The sequence below is a fragment of the Pelecanus crispus genome, chromosome 7 (genome assembly GCF_030463565.1).
Source record: "Pelecanus crispus isolate bPelCri1 chromosome 7, bPelCri1.pri, whole genome shotgun sequence".
Taxonomy (NCBI): domain Eukaryota; kingdom Metazoa; phylum Chordata; class Aves; order Pelecaniformes; family Pelecanidae; genus Pelecanus; species Pelecanus crispus.
Genome location: NC_134649.1, coordinates 33,726,300 through 33,742,734, shown reverse-complemented (window position 1 = coordinate 33,742,734; position 16,435 = coordinate 33,726,300). Strand labels below are relative to the sequence as shown.

General features: G+C 48.2%; 1 protein-coding gene across 1 annotated transcript; it reads left to right on the top strand.

The window, feature by feature from the left end:
• Positions 1-9,967: 9,967 nt before the first annotated feature.
• LOC104037272 (large ribosomal subunit protein eL29) lies at positions 9,968-12,751 on the top strand. The gene is made up of 4 exons (XM_075714361.1): positions 9,968-10,005; positions 10,276-10,320; positions 11,149-11,213; positions 12,518-12,751. The coding sequence occupies exons 2-4, from the start codon at positions 10,284-10,286 to the stop codon at positions 12,629-12,631; spliced, it is 216 nt and encodes a 71-aa protein (XP_075570476.1). The 5' UTR covers positions 9,968-10,005; positions 10,276-10,283; the 3' UTR covers positions 12,632-12,751.
• Positions 12,752-16,435: the final 3,684 nt, after the last annotated feature.

The following is a 16,435-nucleotide window of genomic DNA, read 5'->3' as shown; positions in this document are numbered from 1 at the left end:
ACCATTTAGCTTGTGCAATGTGGTTAGCGAGGCCGTTTGTCCCTGCATCTGCCTAGGCAATGCAAAATAGGAATGAAACCATTCCCTAAGAGTAACCAGAAAACAAATGCAAAGTGATCTGCATGGAAACCCCCAGGGTGAAGCAAAATAAGGAGCCATCACATGTGTGCATGAACGCATAAAATACACTGGCACGTAGCCCATCTTTAATGGGGGATCCTTTAGTTTTTAATGCCCTGTGTTGCAGCTGGGCATTAAAATGCCAGGACATTCTTGGCTGCAAGGGATGGGAAATGGCTGGGGCTGGGCTGCAGCACAAGGCAGTGCTGGGAGGGCTATGGAGCTTAATTAACCCGTTCAGCATTTTTGATTGCCTTGATCCACACACCGTACAGGCCTACAAAGCTTTTATTGTACAGAAAACAAAGCTCTTGTGCTTGAATGTAGCAGCTACAGAATCATGGTCTTGCCTTAACTGGAGGCTTCTCAACTGATTTAAGTCCTCCCTGTCTCTGGTGATAAATAGTTCTCAGGGTGAAGAGAAATCTTCCTCTTTTTTTCCCCTCTTTTTTTTATCCTTCCGCTTAATTTGCAGCCAGAAAAAAAAGAGGTGTTGGCATGCAGGGCCAAGTTATCAACATCTTTTTGGGGTAGTAGTCCCAGTGGTATTTCCAGCATTAAAGCAATTGCAATTTTTCCAGGTTTTCAGTGGCGTGCTTGGCTGTTGGTCCTATCCCCATCCCCAGCTGCTGCAAGGATCATTCCTCCCTGCCTGCCCAGCTCCTCTGGGGAGCCAGGGCTGCCTTGGATGGCAGATTTGAGAGCCCCCAGTCGACATGGGCCCACACAATGCAGCCCCATGCATCAGCCATGGGTTTCCAGCCTCCAGGATGAGGTTTGCTGGCTTATATTGCTGCTTAAAAATACCTTGGCCACTGCTGCATCTCATTGGTGTGGGGCTCGGGATGTGCAGCCCTTTTTTATATGGGGTCATTAATTCACACCCATCAGTGAAGCACTTTGAAGATGAGATGCGCTACATCAGTGCTAAGGATTACTGGGTTTATGTCTCTTGCCTCCAGATCCCTGGGTTAGAGGTGCAGGAGCTGAAGGCAGGGCTGGGGGACCCCACACTCTGCCTGCTGCCCTGCCTCTGGCAGCACAGGCAACCCTTTCCTAAAGTTTGGAAAGGGTTTGCATGCAAGCTCTTTCCAAAAGCCCCAAATCAGGCTGCCAGCCAGGGTTTCAGCCCTGCTCAAAGGGAGTGCAGGGTGCACAGCACCTGGCAGGATCAGGCCCTGCTTATCTCCTTCCCCCTTCCCAGATCCACTTGAGCAGTAACCTACTTTCTTGCTATGTGGAAAGAACATCTTGGATTACGTTGCTGCAAATGAAAGGTTTCAGTCATGGTATCAGATGAGCTGCAGGTAAGCAGCAGGTTTAATGTCAGCTTTTTTGGCAGCTTCTTTATTCCCTCTCCGCTTTGCGCAAACAAGCCATCTTTGTGCGGAAGTTCATTTTCCTTTTTAGCCACAGCGTTTGTCAACACAGCTTCCCAATAATCCTCTCCACACAGATAAAAGAGAGCCAGCAGCCAAACTGGACCCCTTGCCTCGAGGCTGAAACCCAGCCTGCTGCCCACTCCAAAACCGACAGCCAGTTTGTTAAGGGACTCTCCCCTCTATCGCAGCCCCCTGCCACCACGGAGAAGGGCAGAAGTTGTGTCCACATGATGGATCCTAGATCCCAGGGTGACACTCAATCAGCCTTAACTCCTTCCTAATCAGCCCCATGCAATTAAGGCACAAGCATCAAAGCTCCAGCCCCCAGAGTGTCTGGGATGGCGCAGTGCCTTTTTGCCCTCATTAGGAAAACTGGGCCATCATCCACCAAACTCCGGTCCAGGATATAGGGTGAGAAAGAGAAACTTCAAATCACTTTGGCTGCCTCTAGCCTTTACATGTTCTTTCTCTTTTTGGCCTCCCAAGGCTCTCAGACCAACATATCTAAACACTGTATCACTTTGTATTAAAAAAAAACCACAAAATCCTTCAGATCAAACCCTGACATGGGCCAGGCTGCGCTCCCTGTGGGTTGGCAGGATGGGACCCTGCCGAGGATTTGCACTGCCCCGGTTTAACCAGTGAAGGCAAGAGAAGGGGCTGGCTGTGCCAGGCAGAGCAGCACCCACCTTCGCAGCCCCACGCCGGGCTGCTTCCCTTCAGTGCCTTGCAGCCTCATTAACTCCTTCATTTCTGCTAATTTGCACTATCCCACCCCCGCAACATCACGAAACTCTCCAGCAATGTGAAGGCGGTGTGAGCTGAAATGCCTTTGCTGCCAAGCTAAATAGCATCAGGGCTCGTTTTACTGCTTAGAAATCTTTAAGGAATCAAGCAGGTCGATGAATAATCCATTTTAAAAAATCATAATGGCGGTGCTGGGTAACTGGATACAACACTGGCCTAAATTTATACGGCAAGTGATGAACCCTAATGAAAAACAAAATTAAAGGGCCCTTCATGGTGCAAGTTGGGCGGCGTACGTTTTGAATCCTGGTAAGCAGTCACTTCATGCAGGAGCAGCTCTGTCCATACCCCCTTGCACCTGCACAGAAAGGGTGCATGGGTTTAGACAGCCTGCAGAGGCATCAATTTTTTCTTCCCCAGCTTGTGACTTTTAAACCTCAGCAGCGCCAAAACGTGTCGTGGGCTCACAGAGGACACGTGCAGCACATAGGGTGAACCACAGCCCAAACAGCTCTCCAAACAGCTGGGGCTCTGTGTCCTTCTTGCAATAAATTCCTCCTGGACAGTGTTTTAGGGGATTGCTAGGATTTGAGAAGAGAGGAAGCTGGCTGGAAGAGAGACAGGCTCCAGGTTTATCCTTGAAAGCCCCCGTGCTGCAGAGCCCGGGGCTGCGTTTGGCAGCCTGCCCAGGGGGGAGATGTCGACAGAGGCTGAAGGCTGCCTCGTGCTGGATGAACTCACCAATCCTCTCGCCAGCCAGCTAAATTGGAGATAAATCTCCCTATTAACAATGCATAAAGCAGGCCAAAATCTGAGCACCTTCCTGGGCGGGAGGTGAAGCAAAAGCTCAAAATAACTTAAAGTCCTTCCTGTGATCCTGGCTAGCAAGTGGCTGTGTTGGAGCTCTCCCATAGTGTGCCCTGCCCGTCTGATGGGAGAGCAGGGTGCTGAGCAAAGCTGTGCTGTGCTTTTCAGCACAACGGATGCAAAAATCAGGTCAAAAATAACCCCATCCCAATGTTGGCGGCAGAGCTGAGAGGAACCAGAAGTCCTGAGCTGTTTCAAAGTCGCATTAAATAATAAAGCAGAGAAATGAATAAATTAGCTCAGCATCTATTTAGGTCAGCCCTCTCTCTCAGCCGCCTCCGTGTGCCTCCTCCCCACAGCAATCAGCTGCTCCATGCATACTGTGCCTGTGGATCTGCTCGCTCCTTCCGAACAGCCGGCTCTCAGGAAGCACGGGTTGAGCAGGTGTCACATCGGCTGCACACGTTCACCCTGGCCTTGGGAGGAGGCAGGCAAGCTTCCTTTTCTGTTACCAGGGCAAAAAGTATTCTGGAAAATCCCATTAAAGCAATAAGTGTGGGCTGAGCACGCACAGCTGCTCCCTTCCTGGCATTATCCCCTACACGCAGCCCTGCATGGAGCCACAGGGTCCCGCTCAATGGGCTTGCATCTGCCCAGGAGCCGTGTCTCCATGCTCTGCCTGCTCATCTGCTGCCAGACCGGCGCAGCCTCTGGGTAGCCCTGGTCATCACCCAGCTATTTTCCGTTCCCAGCTTCCAGCCACAGCAGCACGTCCACCTTTGCAGACCATCTTTCCCCAACTTGCAGGTGCCCCAGGTTCGGTTTTGTGATTGCAGTCGTCATCTGTTGATTTGGGGACATCCAGCCAGATGGACCAAGCTGATCAACACAGAGGGGAATCAGCTTTTAAACCCGTAAGCTCCCTTCAAATCATTCCAATGCCTCCAGATAAATGCAACTACCATGCAGTCCTTTATATATATCTTTCTTTACATGTTTCCCAAGCCTGAAAAGCCCTCTTTGATGTCCAGAATGTGTTTTCAGCTATCAGCAAGCTGGATAAACACTCACCAAGAAGGAATTTATCTGCATCAAGGGCTGCTCCATCTCAGCCCAACTCCTGTATTGCCAAAACTTAAAGGAAACACATTTGAACTGGTCCTCCCCGACTCTGCAGGTAGCTGGAGAAGGTCTCCAGTGATGAACCCAGCCAGAAGAAGCATCCAGGGTGTAGGCAATGGAAAATGAGATGTTACTAAGTTTGGCCAGGCTTAGCTGGCTCCTTGCAGGTCCCAGCCTGTGAGTCACCGGTACGTGGGCCACCAGCATGGCCTCCCTGCTGGAGGAAGGAGCGGAGGTGGAAAAATAACAAGAGGAAACCCGTTGTTAGTAGTGCCAGCTCTGGGGAGAGTGGGAGGAGGTGGCAGGCCTGGAGAGAAAGGTCAGGGCTGCATTGCAGGCTGCTGCCTGATTTTTCCTCCTGTCTTCATGGTGGGAAGCTGCTTACAGGAACATGGTCATGGAGGATGTGCAGAGGGTCTGGGCTGATCTGAGAGATGGTCTGCATGGAGGAACGGAAGCCTCCAAGGGCAGCCAGGAGTGATAGAGCTTTTGTTCATGGTCCCTGCTCACCGCTTTCTTCTGGTTGCTCCTCTGATTTCTGCTGGGCTAAGCTTGATTACCCTGTTGAAAGCAACTTTTGGCCCAGTGCAAACATTGTAAAAGAAGACACCATTTGCAGATGTACTTGGAACAAACACGTCCATCTCCCCACTGTGGCTAAACACCAGTGCAAAGCATTTGTTCTCCAGTCCCTGCCCCATCGTAGTGCTGATGCCCATCTGCAGCTAACCCAGAGACTCTCACTCTTGCTCTTTGCCCTGATCCTTGGTGACAGTGGTGGCAGGGAGATTCAGACTAGATCATGAGCCAGTGACCCTGTTCCTTGTCCAAAGCCAATGCAGTGAAAATATTGCTGGGGAAAATAAAAGATTGCAGCTCTCCAGCCTCATCCAGTGCCCCAGCTCTCCTAACTGGAGCACACCCGGTGGAGCACACAAGCCTCGGCTACTGTTCCCATGTCCCTGCCATCAGTTCAGGAGCACTTGCAGGGCTGTGCCACACCGGCTCCCCATCCAGCAGGGATATCTGCAGCTGTGGATCAGCACTTCTGCTCCCCTTTGCCTTGCAAGAACTCCTGTTCTCTTGAACCCTTCAAGATTGCCACCGGTTGCCACTGGTTTTTCTTACCTCCTATTGCAAATGCACAGAGCCCTACTCTGTCTCCCTGCTGGCAGACCGGCATTTTCTATAAGCAAAACAGTATTTCTTCATGTCTTTAAGAAAATTATAACAGATGTCAGGACAAAAAAGCCACAGACAGGTAGGATGCCAGGTCAAGGGGGAAACTACTGTGTGACTTGCTGTTACTCCCTGGTGATGTCCTTTCTCCCTGACTGGGATCAGGGCTCCCACTTTGAGCCCAGAGCAGGATCTGTTATGCTCAGGCTCCCTCTAGTGCCTCCATGTCTCGGTGTCCCTGCTTCTCCAGGTGGCTTCTCTGGAGGCGTATTGGCCATTTGTCACTGGGGACTGTCTATCACCCTCACTCCCCTCCAGCATCACTAGCTCAGGCTTATAGCACAGCCAAGTCCTGTTTGCCCACAAGCTGGGAACAGCCCTAAAACTGCCCAAAAGCCACCGCATCCCACCAATGCAGGGACCACTCGGGGACCTGCCAGCTGGCTCAGCCCTACCTCCACTCACTGGGAGGAAGGAGGGCAACAAAGGTGCCTGTACCCCATAAGATGCTCTCCCTGATGCAGGTGCAACCCTGAACACTGCAGCTCCACTTCAATGGTACCTGTGGAGTGCGAGGTGGGAAGGGTGATGGGTGGCAAGTGCATGAACTGCTCTGGGAGAAGCCCAGGCTGGGGGTGGGCACTTTCCCTGTGAGCCAGCTGGGACAGCCAAAAGCATCACTGAGCTCTCCCCACTGCTTGATACCTCTCCTCGAGGGAGCAGCTTTTAGGGGTGCCCCATAGTCCATGTCAAGCAAAGTCAGCTGGGCTCCTAATCAATACCTGAAACTGTTAGCACTGATTTTGTCCAGCATGGAGGACACCGCATAGCAGAGGCTGCCTGTGTACTGGGGCACGGGAGAGCTATGCTGTCACACTGTGTCCAGCATCCTACATGAACATGGGCTTTCCTCATCTTCTTCCTGTGGAAAAGGGGAGGAAATTTCCCAATGTCTTGAGAAATGACTGGCCTCAACCTCAGTTTGAGCCCTTCTTGTAAAACTCAGCCTTGCTCAGCTCTGGTGTCGGCACTGCACTGGGCAACTGACAGCCCTGCAAGCACTCCTGTTTCAGAAAGCACCGTGCAGAGGTGAGCGCAGCCTTATTTTCTCACTTAACAAGGAGGTGTTCTTTGGTATAACCATGAGTCGAGGCAGTTACTGTAACTGTGGATACAACAGCACACTTGGCCGGGTGCCCTGGCAGGTCTGGTGCCACGCTGGGTGAGCAGAGATACAGAGTGAGGAAGAGTGTGGGGTCCCACAGCTGTTTCCCAGTACCAGAGGGATGGCAGCAGGCCACTTGTGCTCCCAGCTGCTGAGAAAGGCCTCCCGAGTGTCTTCCCTATGTTTTCCCCAGAAGAAACGCATTGGAGCAACGGTCCCTGACCATTGCTGGTCTGTGAGCAAGCAGCGCCCAAGGGAGGCACCCTGGGCACCCCCATGCTTCATTCACTTTTCAGCATGGGCTGTGGCAGCTGCCTGAGCCCTGAGACTTGTTAGGAGACGTTTCTCACATGTAACATCTTCCTTAAATGTATGTATCAGACTATATATCAGAACACCTCCAAAATATTGCATCAGATGTCAACAAAACCCTGCCCATATCCCTTTTGGGGTGAATCACAGTGGTTCCCTGGAAATTAGTGATGTTTTTCTGATTTATACCCATGGAGCACTTGGCCTGGGCACCGAACTTCTCCAAGTCACTGGCATTACTAAATGGGGGCAGTTACAGTAATTCATTACCCCAAGTCCAAATTTTCAGCTCACAGGGAGGGAGGAGGCAAGATTAGAGGAGCCTGCTGAAATGTGTGCTGAGTAGCCTCAGCATAAAAGCTGTGACAAACCTAACAGAGATCAATTGTCATAAATGTGTGTGATGCAAGGACATCGACTGAGATAATGTGGTTGTCAAAGGCACTGTGAGATTTTTATTTTAATCTATGATTTTTTCATAATTGTTTTGCAGCTGGAGTAATTACCATCCTATTTAATGAGCACAGCTCCTTTAATAGAGGACACTTGGGCTAACATGCACTAATTAAGTCTGTAATCACTAAAAGTATGATTGAAGGTTTTGAACTGGCCAATCACTCTCAGGAATACCATAATTAGAGACATTGTAGCTCATCAGAGCACAGGAGAAATTCAAGGGGTCTTGATCCTGCCTTGGATCATCCTTTCTACCTTATATTCTACATTGGTTTGCAGTGGTTTATAAACTACCCTGAATATATTACACTCAGCCCTGTAAACTGAATGCACTTCCGCAGTTTTATTTTTTAATAATTTGCCTTATGGGTCTTGTATATCACCTGGGCATTAAGCACAGCCTCTTCAATCCCCACCTGTCTGACTGCTTGTCTCATGCAGCCCCGGCAGCAGCTGTGAAAGCCTCCCAGGGAGCTCCGACAGCAATAATTGCAGCAAGATACTGAAAGAACTTTAAGATAGCTGAAACCATAAAATAAACCCTTCTGTTTCTTCCTATGAAGGAAAGCTCAGAAATGAGTGAAAAAGATCAAGAGTTTTCATAATCTAGTGGCCAAGATAAAGAGACCTGGCATCATATTTCTTTCTCCCTTCTGCAATGCAGTGGAGGCAAACATGCCTCTGGGATTCAGTTTTATCTTCCACTGAGCTCAACTCTTCGGGTTATCAGGAAGTCAGGCTTTCTCTCTGCTGTTGTCTGTGATTAGCTGGCCACAGTGATGTCCGAATATTTTAAGACTGCAGCTCACTACAGTGGAAAGAATTTTTAAAAAATTGAACTTAAAAAGTCAGAAGTTTTTGTATCAAGGAGGATTTTGTGGAGAACCTTATATTCCAGCTGCAAAATGCCTGTAGAAGAATACTGCTCTTTTCATCTATTTTTACACTATTTGCTAATAACAGTGGCCCAGAACGAAAAAAAAAAAAAAAATTTAAGCAAAATTTTGCAATTTAGGTCTTGCTGAAAATAAGAGAAATACGGAAATTAAATTGTATTAGCTTTATTTTTCCTGCCTATTTTCATTTCAGTTTCATCAGTGTTACCTGTCTATCAAGGATAATTTATTTTTCCCTGTTTTTGTAATAGGATGACCTTGTTCACAGGTGTCCAAACTTGAGGCAGAGTAGCTAATTGCTCTGCAAGGAATCAGTCACTGAAAAAAAAAGTCTGGTTCTCTCTCCCACATACTGTACCAGGACTTTGGTCTCTGCGCTATTTTTTCCAATCTGGGTTATTTTAAGGCAATTCACTTGCGCCTCTCTTCTTAAAGGCAATGCCATAAAAAGATGGCAGTATTCTTCCATTCTACCACAATGCAGAAAGGCCTAGGCCTTTTTCACTTGTATTTCAAAGGTTCCCAGCTGAAAGTACAGTAGTCCTGGACCAAAACACTGCAGTTCGTACACAGATGCAACCCAACGGTCTTGGGCAAGCTTGGCCTTTGGTTTCCCTTTCTCCTTTCACACTTCCCCATGGGAGACACCTCAATCCATAACCACAAATGCCTCCCCATGGCGTCACCACTGGCAGCCCCATAGCTAGCTGTCCGCAGTGGCACAGCCAGCACTGGGACTCCCTGATGGCCTTATCACAAATCTTCCTGTGTTTGGGGTAGCAGAAGCTACCGTGAGACTTAATTCCAATCGTCGGCCGTTGGCAGCTGGATCCGGTCCCCTCCAGCCAGGCTGCCTGTGCCAGCACCGCCTGCTCTTGCTGTCATCGAAGGAACATGGCCTTGGTGCTCTGGTGTGGTTGGCACTTTTGCAAAGCAGCTGCAGCATGGCTAGACACAGTTTCATATGCCTACCTTAGTCATCATCTTAGTGTCTTTCAGATACTAAAGTATCCAAGTCTCAGTCTGTATATTTTGCAGGAGTGAGACTTTAAAATCGCAGGCCCGCATGGCCAGGCACAGTTGGACACAGCATGAAACCCCCTTGTACCATGCCACGTCTTTACCACAGCCGCAGACATGCTGGGCCCAGGAGGCGGTGGGTTTTGGGGAGTCATCAAAGTGGCACAGGCAAAGATGCTAATTGTCAGGGTTTGAAAATGAACAGGGGTGTTTGCAGCCTTTCTGAAAGGGCCTGTCTTCCACACAAATAAAAATGAACAGCGTTTAGTGAATCTGCTGTGAAGATTTTTTTTTTTAATTTTTTAATTTTATAATTTTATTTTATATATTACTGCCCGAGCATGGCAGGCACAGCAGAACGTGCAGATAAATCACGTCCGAATTCAGCCGGGCATGGGCTGAGGCCCCTCGCCTCCCACGATCAGGCCGTGCCACCAGCCGCAGTGGTGGTCTCGGATCTCAGCGCTACCCGCCTGTGCCGCAAGGCCCGGGAGAGGCCATATTGGGAACCGTGTCGCTAAGGGACCGGGGTCAGCCACGTCGGTGGGGCCCGGGTGTTGGGGGGCCCGCGTTGCTCCACTCCGGGGCGGGAGCGGAAGCCGCAGCCGCCGGGGCCGGTGCAGGGGGCGGCACAGATCGGCAGCGCGGGGAGGCGAGCGGGGAGGGGGGATGCTGCCGAGCGGAACCTCCCCGCTGGCGGCGCCTGTTGCGCACCGGAGCGGCGCGGGGTTCCGGTCCGTCGGCCCCATTTCCCAGCAGCCCCTGCGGCGCGCCCTTCTCTTCCGGCCCGGCGGCGGCGGTGAGTGCTGCTCCGCGCAATCCGGCTCCATCGGCTCCCCGGGGCGGCGGCGGGTGGTTCCCCGGGCTGGCCCCGAGCTGACCCCGCCGGGCTGGGAGGGGGTGAGGCCGGGGCTGGGGCTGTCGTGGGCCGGAGGGGCAGGAGGCCGGGCGCTCGGGGTCGGTGCTTTGGCCGGTCGTGGCGGAAGAGCCCTGACAAGGCTTTGGGTGGGGGAGCCGGGGCGCGCCTCGTCAGCCCTCCCCGACTGAGGGGTGTCTTTTCCTCCCGCAGGTGCAGCCATGGCCAAGTCCAAGAACCACACCACGCACAACCAGTGTAAGCCGGGCTTGGCGTCGTGTGCCGCGGAGCCGATGTGGGGCTTGGGCGGCTTGCGGCGCCGGGAGGGGGCGGGGGGGTGGGGATGGTGTCGCTTGAGGTGGCTCAGGGCAGCGCTCTGCAGAGAGGTTTTAAGTAGCTCTTCTGACCTGCTCAGTTATGGCAGACCGGCTTCTTTTTTTTTCCTTTTTGTTTTCAGCGAGATAAGTTCACGAGGGAAGGAGGCAGTGGTATGCAGAGAGTGAACAGTGTGTCTAATGAAAAGAGAGCTCTGCAAGGGTCAGGACTTGCTTGGGCTCAATATGAAAATAATAACATAACCAAGAAAAAAAACAAGTTTTAGATGTTTGAACTAAGCACATTACTGAATGGTATTCAGCCTGTGATACTTTGCCATCTGAAGATGACCACAGTGATAAAATAGTTCTTGTATGGGGTTTTTCCATCAATGCTGTATGTTAGTAGGGTTCACAGGTAGGTTCTTGCGCAGTGGACGATGGTGCCCTTTAACATTAAACATAGCTGCTTGAACTTCTTAGTGACTGAGGCCTTTTGTTGTGCTAGTGGTGTTGCCATTGGTATGTTATTAGTTAATGAGGAGCCTGAAATCCTTGGATTTGGAGCTCATATGGTGCCGAGAGCATAGTGTGCAGAGGGATGAGAATAGAGACGATGTCTTAATTTGTGTTTAGTTTGGATAGGAAGAGGTAGAAAATTTTCTATTCTGCATCATTTCGATAGGGTCAGCTGGGCTTAAAGGTAAGCTAATGCAGCTATTTAATAATTGCACAAATGGTAATTTAAATTGTTGTATGGTCTTCCCCATAGCCCGTAAGTGGCACAGAAATGGCATCAAGAAACCCAGATCCCATAGATATGAATCTCTCAAAGGGGTGAGTATTTCTATTGATGTTCCCAGGCTGTTAAGCCATTGAGGCTTAACTGTGGAAAAAATCCAGTATTTGTGTTACTTTGACTGACATATTTTTTGCACACAGGGGCTTTTGTTTCAGATGGTCAGAACCACTCTGGGTTTCTGTTTCATCTTTTGCTTACCTTACATGCAGCTGTGATATTTCTAATCCACATGAAATCTGCCCTTGTATGTCTATAAAACCGCTTTTTAGTTATTAGCCAATTTAATGTCTGTCCTGCTCAGGTGGGTGTCACTACTGCTTCCAGTGAAACAAATGTGTCAGTTGGATAGCTCTTCTCCCCTTTGAGTCCTGCTGTCTCTCCTGCTTCTCTGTACCCTTCAATATTATTTTACCATCTGTACTAATCCAGAGAATTTGAATGTGAAGATGAGAAGAATTGGCGTTGCTGGACAATACATATGAAAATGACAGCATTTTGCTTTTTCTGGGATTAGACAAGTGATATAACAGGATCTTTTTCCACACTTGAAAGTGAAAACGGGACATTTTAGCTTTGGGGAAGGTTGTGATTCTGTTTGCTTTGTGGATGTGATTATTGGCTTTTTGGATGTGATACAAAAGCTTGTCTTCTGTATAGCTCAGTGAAGGTTCAGTCCTGCCCCCTCCTGCAGATAGTCCGGCAGTCTCTGAGTCTGTCTCCTTGCATTGAGTGTGCATAAGTTAAGATAGCAGAATCCTGATATTCATGTGTGCTAGTTAAAATGCTGCTTACAGTAAAATAGCAAAAAGTTTCTCAGTGGGACGGTTGTAGCTGATAGTTCTGAGAATTGGTCCTAGCCATGACAGGATGCATTAGCCAGCCATTAGCTGACAAAAACTGGGGAGCTACTCTTCTCTGTGCTGGTACTTTTTTCCTTTAATGTAAAAAGGAAAGGCCTGAGAAAGTGGCATTGGTCTTTACCCAAGGATTACAGGTATATGTGCCCACCTGCCAGGGTTGGTTTGTGGCACTTCAGATCCAGAATGTATTGTGACATGGAAATTAAATTTGTCTTATTATAGCTCTATGCAACTTGTCCTATTCTTTCTGTATGTTTATTGCTGGGGGTTTTGGTTGGTTTGTTTGTTTATGGAAATTAAGGAAATTAGCTAGTTGATGGTTACAGATGGCTAAAATAACTTCGTTGATGTAATAAATCACAAAAAAATCCAAATTAATCACAGCCAGTGTTTGGGAATAATTGGAACCATCTGGAGATATATATATTTTTACATATGTCCCTTCTACAACATGGCTTATTTTGTCCTTATTTTTATAGGTTGATCCCAAGTTTCTGAGGAACATGAGATTCGCAAAGAAACACAACAAAAAGGGGCTAAAGAAGATGCAGGCCAACAATGCCAAGCAGGCTGCTCAGCAGAAAAAGGACTGATGTGGTTTAAGACAAAAGAACCAGTTTTCCTATTGGCATGTGTGTTACAGCATTTTTGTAAAAATAAAATGGGACATAACAAAGTCTTCACCTCCCAAATTTGAGGAGAATCCTCCAAAAGTCTTGTTTGTTTTGTATTTTAGAAGCCAGTTGTGCATCAAGCCTATGTGTAGTGATCAGTGTGTGTTTTTGTTCCCTGACAGATCAAGCCAGGCAGAGCTGTGGGGAGCTTTTGTGTTAATACTGTTAGCCTCTGCACACACAAAGTAAAACAGCTGCTTCCTCCTCAGTGCTGTTCTACTGTAATCATTGGTACAGGTCATGAGCATTTAGTAGTTCCAAGTCTGGTTTCAAGTTGTGAAATTGTTACTGAGTGAAGATTTTAAATTTAAGCAAGAAACAACACATATTTTTCCGTACAAATTGAAGCCAGTGTTGCCTGGAGTCTTAGGTGACAGTATTCAATACAGGTAAAATTATTTTTGATACTAGCATGCATGTTCAGAGTTCTTGCATACCACAGTTTTTATGATAGTCCCTAGTGCTGTTACAGCAAGATGAGATTTCCAAGGGCTGTTACATATCTGCTGCTTTGCTGTCCGGGTAGGGTAGTTAGAGCTACAGAAATCCTGAAAAATGGGAGGGTACCAAGTGCTAGCTATGGTGTTAAAGATCATAGCAATTGGTGTTAGAAGTGGTGTGTTTTGTATTCTGAAATACTTGAAAGTATTGAAGTGTTAATGGAGCTACCATGGGAATGTGTAAGGTTATAGTACTATTTAAAATATCCATACTTCCCATATTTACTGTATTTTAGTGGAGGTGTTTGATTCCAGTAGGAAAAAAATACCTACCTGTTGAAATGTGCTGGCTGGTGAGATTGGGGGAGTAATATTCAGAAGCCCAAGAGGTGCTGCGACAGGGTTTTGTTACTGCTGTCCTTCTGTATAGATCAGGAGAGGGCTTCATTCTCCAGGTCCTGCAAGCCAGCAAAGCTGGTTCAAGAGGTGCTTTTTTATTACTGAAATGAGCCACTTGTTAAAATGCAATGAACTGTTCCTGAAATTGCAATTCCAACGCTTGTCCACCTGGTGGTGTAAACCCGCGGATGGACACGAGGGCTGGAAGTTTGCAAGTGTCTTCTGACTTTGCAGTAGAGCAGCAAAACATCTGCTGGATTTAAAAAAAAATTTCAACTGAAACACCCAATTAATGTAACCGATTTTTTTAAATAGTTTAGTCAGTTGCCAAAATGCAATGTTATTTTGAAACAAAGTAAATATTTATAATTCTTTAGGGCTTGAATTCAAGCCGTATTTTCCTAGTTCCCACTTTTTAATTGTTTTTGACTGATGCGAAATACCACCCAGCCCTAAACCAAGCAATATAAAGAGATTTACTAACTTAAAACTCAGGAGTCGAGGGCCTTTAAAGTCTGAGGGAAGTCTGCTTGAGTGTGTCTACAAAGGCAAGCTCGCGTAGCCGTGGTTCGGGTTAGTGTGCACATCTCCTGGCAGCCTCAGCCACTGGCCCGGAGCTGCCTGGCAGCCCCCTGCAGCCCTTGCCAGGGCTGGCAGAGAGGCCCAGCATGGGGAGATGTCCTTTTGGGTTGCTGCTGTTTTTGGAGGGGGCAGGTTGGCTAGTCCAGCTGTGTAAATGGTCGGTCTGCTGCAGATGTATGTTGTGACAAGAGTGAAAGAGCGAGCCTCTGAACAGAGGAGACTGTCTTGCTGCACCTTCACCTGTGTGTCTGCAGATCTCCAACCTGCTTTAAGTTAGGCATTTTAATTCTCTAGCACTAAGGCTTTTCTATCTAAGAAGGGGGATTTCATTTCTAGTGTCTTCCCCAGAGTGCTTGTGTTGTGAGAGTAGCTCACCCGCAGGATGTGGTTTGAGGGAAGAGAGAGAGATAAAAGGGTCAGGCTGAGAAAAGGATGTTGGCATGTTAATGAGAGGCGGAGAGGAAGATTTGGGCTTCCTGTGGCTCCAGGCCGCTCCCTCAGGCCTGCCTTCAGAAGCAGCCTTTTCATCTCTGCCCTTCATGCTGCCCTTCAGTAGGACAGGTTCCCAAATATGGGCTTGCTGACTTTCTGACCAAAATAGCGTCTGCGTGACAAAATGCAGCACAGAGGAACGTAACCTTAATCCAGGCGTCATTGTGTAGCAAGAGACAGGAATTTTGTGAGCTTCCATAGCAGCTCGGTGTCAGGTTTGTTGTCAGCTCCCTGCACGCACCGTGGTCCCGCAGGACACTGCCTGGACATTGGTTGATCACTTACTGTGTTTTCTAACCCTGTGACACCTCCGTGCAACTTTCCTCCTTGTCATAGAAGTTGCCCCAGCTGTGGAGGGGAGTCTGTGCTGAGAGCCTCGTGGTAGGTCTTCATCCTCCTTTGCTTGCGTTGTGAAATTATTTAAGTTCTGTGTCTTGATTTCTGTTGGTCAAGTGAGGCAGAAGATTGGTTTTGGGACGATTACATATACAGAGCCCAGGAGATGGAACTGGCAGTTGTGGCCCACTTGAAACTATTCCCATTATGCAAAGCTCTGTCATCTTTGACATTTAAAAACTTCAAAACTCTTATGATTAAGTCCTTGGTATCCCACAGGAAGCCAGTGAGCTTGAGAGTGTCTCTCTGCTCAGCTACTGCTGTACATCAGGTTATGCATTTTGTGCTTGCTGCTGCTGTACATCACACTTGCTGCAGATGATTTCTCCCCTTTGCAATTAAGAGGACTCAGTATCAAGTTCCAGTTTGGCTTTTTCCCCTTCCATTTTAAAAAAAAAAAAGGAGCAAAGGACATGTAACTTAATACTGAATGAGCTCATTTGGCAAAGGTGAGCAATCGCACTGAAAGCCAAGAGCACAGAACTGGGAGGAGAAATCAAAGCCCTGGGAAACACTCTGATGGGGTGGAGTATTCTCTGGGGGTGTTGGTGTTCATAGTGAAAATGAAAAGTTGGGCTGGATGCATGTTGCCCTGTTCCCCTTTAATGCTTTTCAGTAGTGTGTTCAAGCAAAAAGCAGCGAACAGAACATGAGTTCTGCTTTGCCCAAGTTTCAGGACTGTTGCAGGTGTTTCTAAGCAACAGTGGCTTTGGCATGGTGAAATGTTGTTTATTTGACATACCGTAGCTCACATTATGCTGCTGCTGTCCTGGTGGCAGATGCATGACCATAGGCAAGCTGCAGAGTTTTTATTAGGGAGATGAGTACAAAATATCGTCAGGTCTTCCTGCAGTCAGTTCACACAGCAAAGTTTTACTGAGGGCTGAAGAGAGGCTGCAAATATGCTGGAAAAGCTGCAAGCCAGGGCAGGAATTAAATCTTCCAGCGAGGGTAAGCAGAGCAAATGGCCTGAGAACTGTGGCTGCGTCTGGTGGCATGGGCTGCCATCACCTGCCAGCACAGCTTCCATCTCAGCTGGTGGGTTAAGAGCACACAGATCTGGGGACTGGTTTAGAGAGTGGTAAATGGCTTTTTACCTGGTTAAAAAAAAATGGATAGATGTTTCAATGACTTTTTTTTTTTTTAAATTACTGTTATATTTTCAAGTAGTGCTTGTGGACACGTGTAACCATTCTTAAGGGCTTCTGGCACTGAAGCTTCACTACAGAAACAGGGAAAAGTGCAAATTTGTTCGGAGTTGCATAGATACATGGACTCCTGGATGGTTTTCATTCGTCATTAGGACATCTCCAGGCACATCCCTTCTGTGGAGGCTTCAACCAGGCTGATCCTGTACTGGTTACTGGTTTTTGAGCTGTCTAACCCATTTGCCAGCCTGTCATGTTGCGTTCCA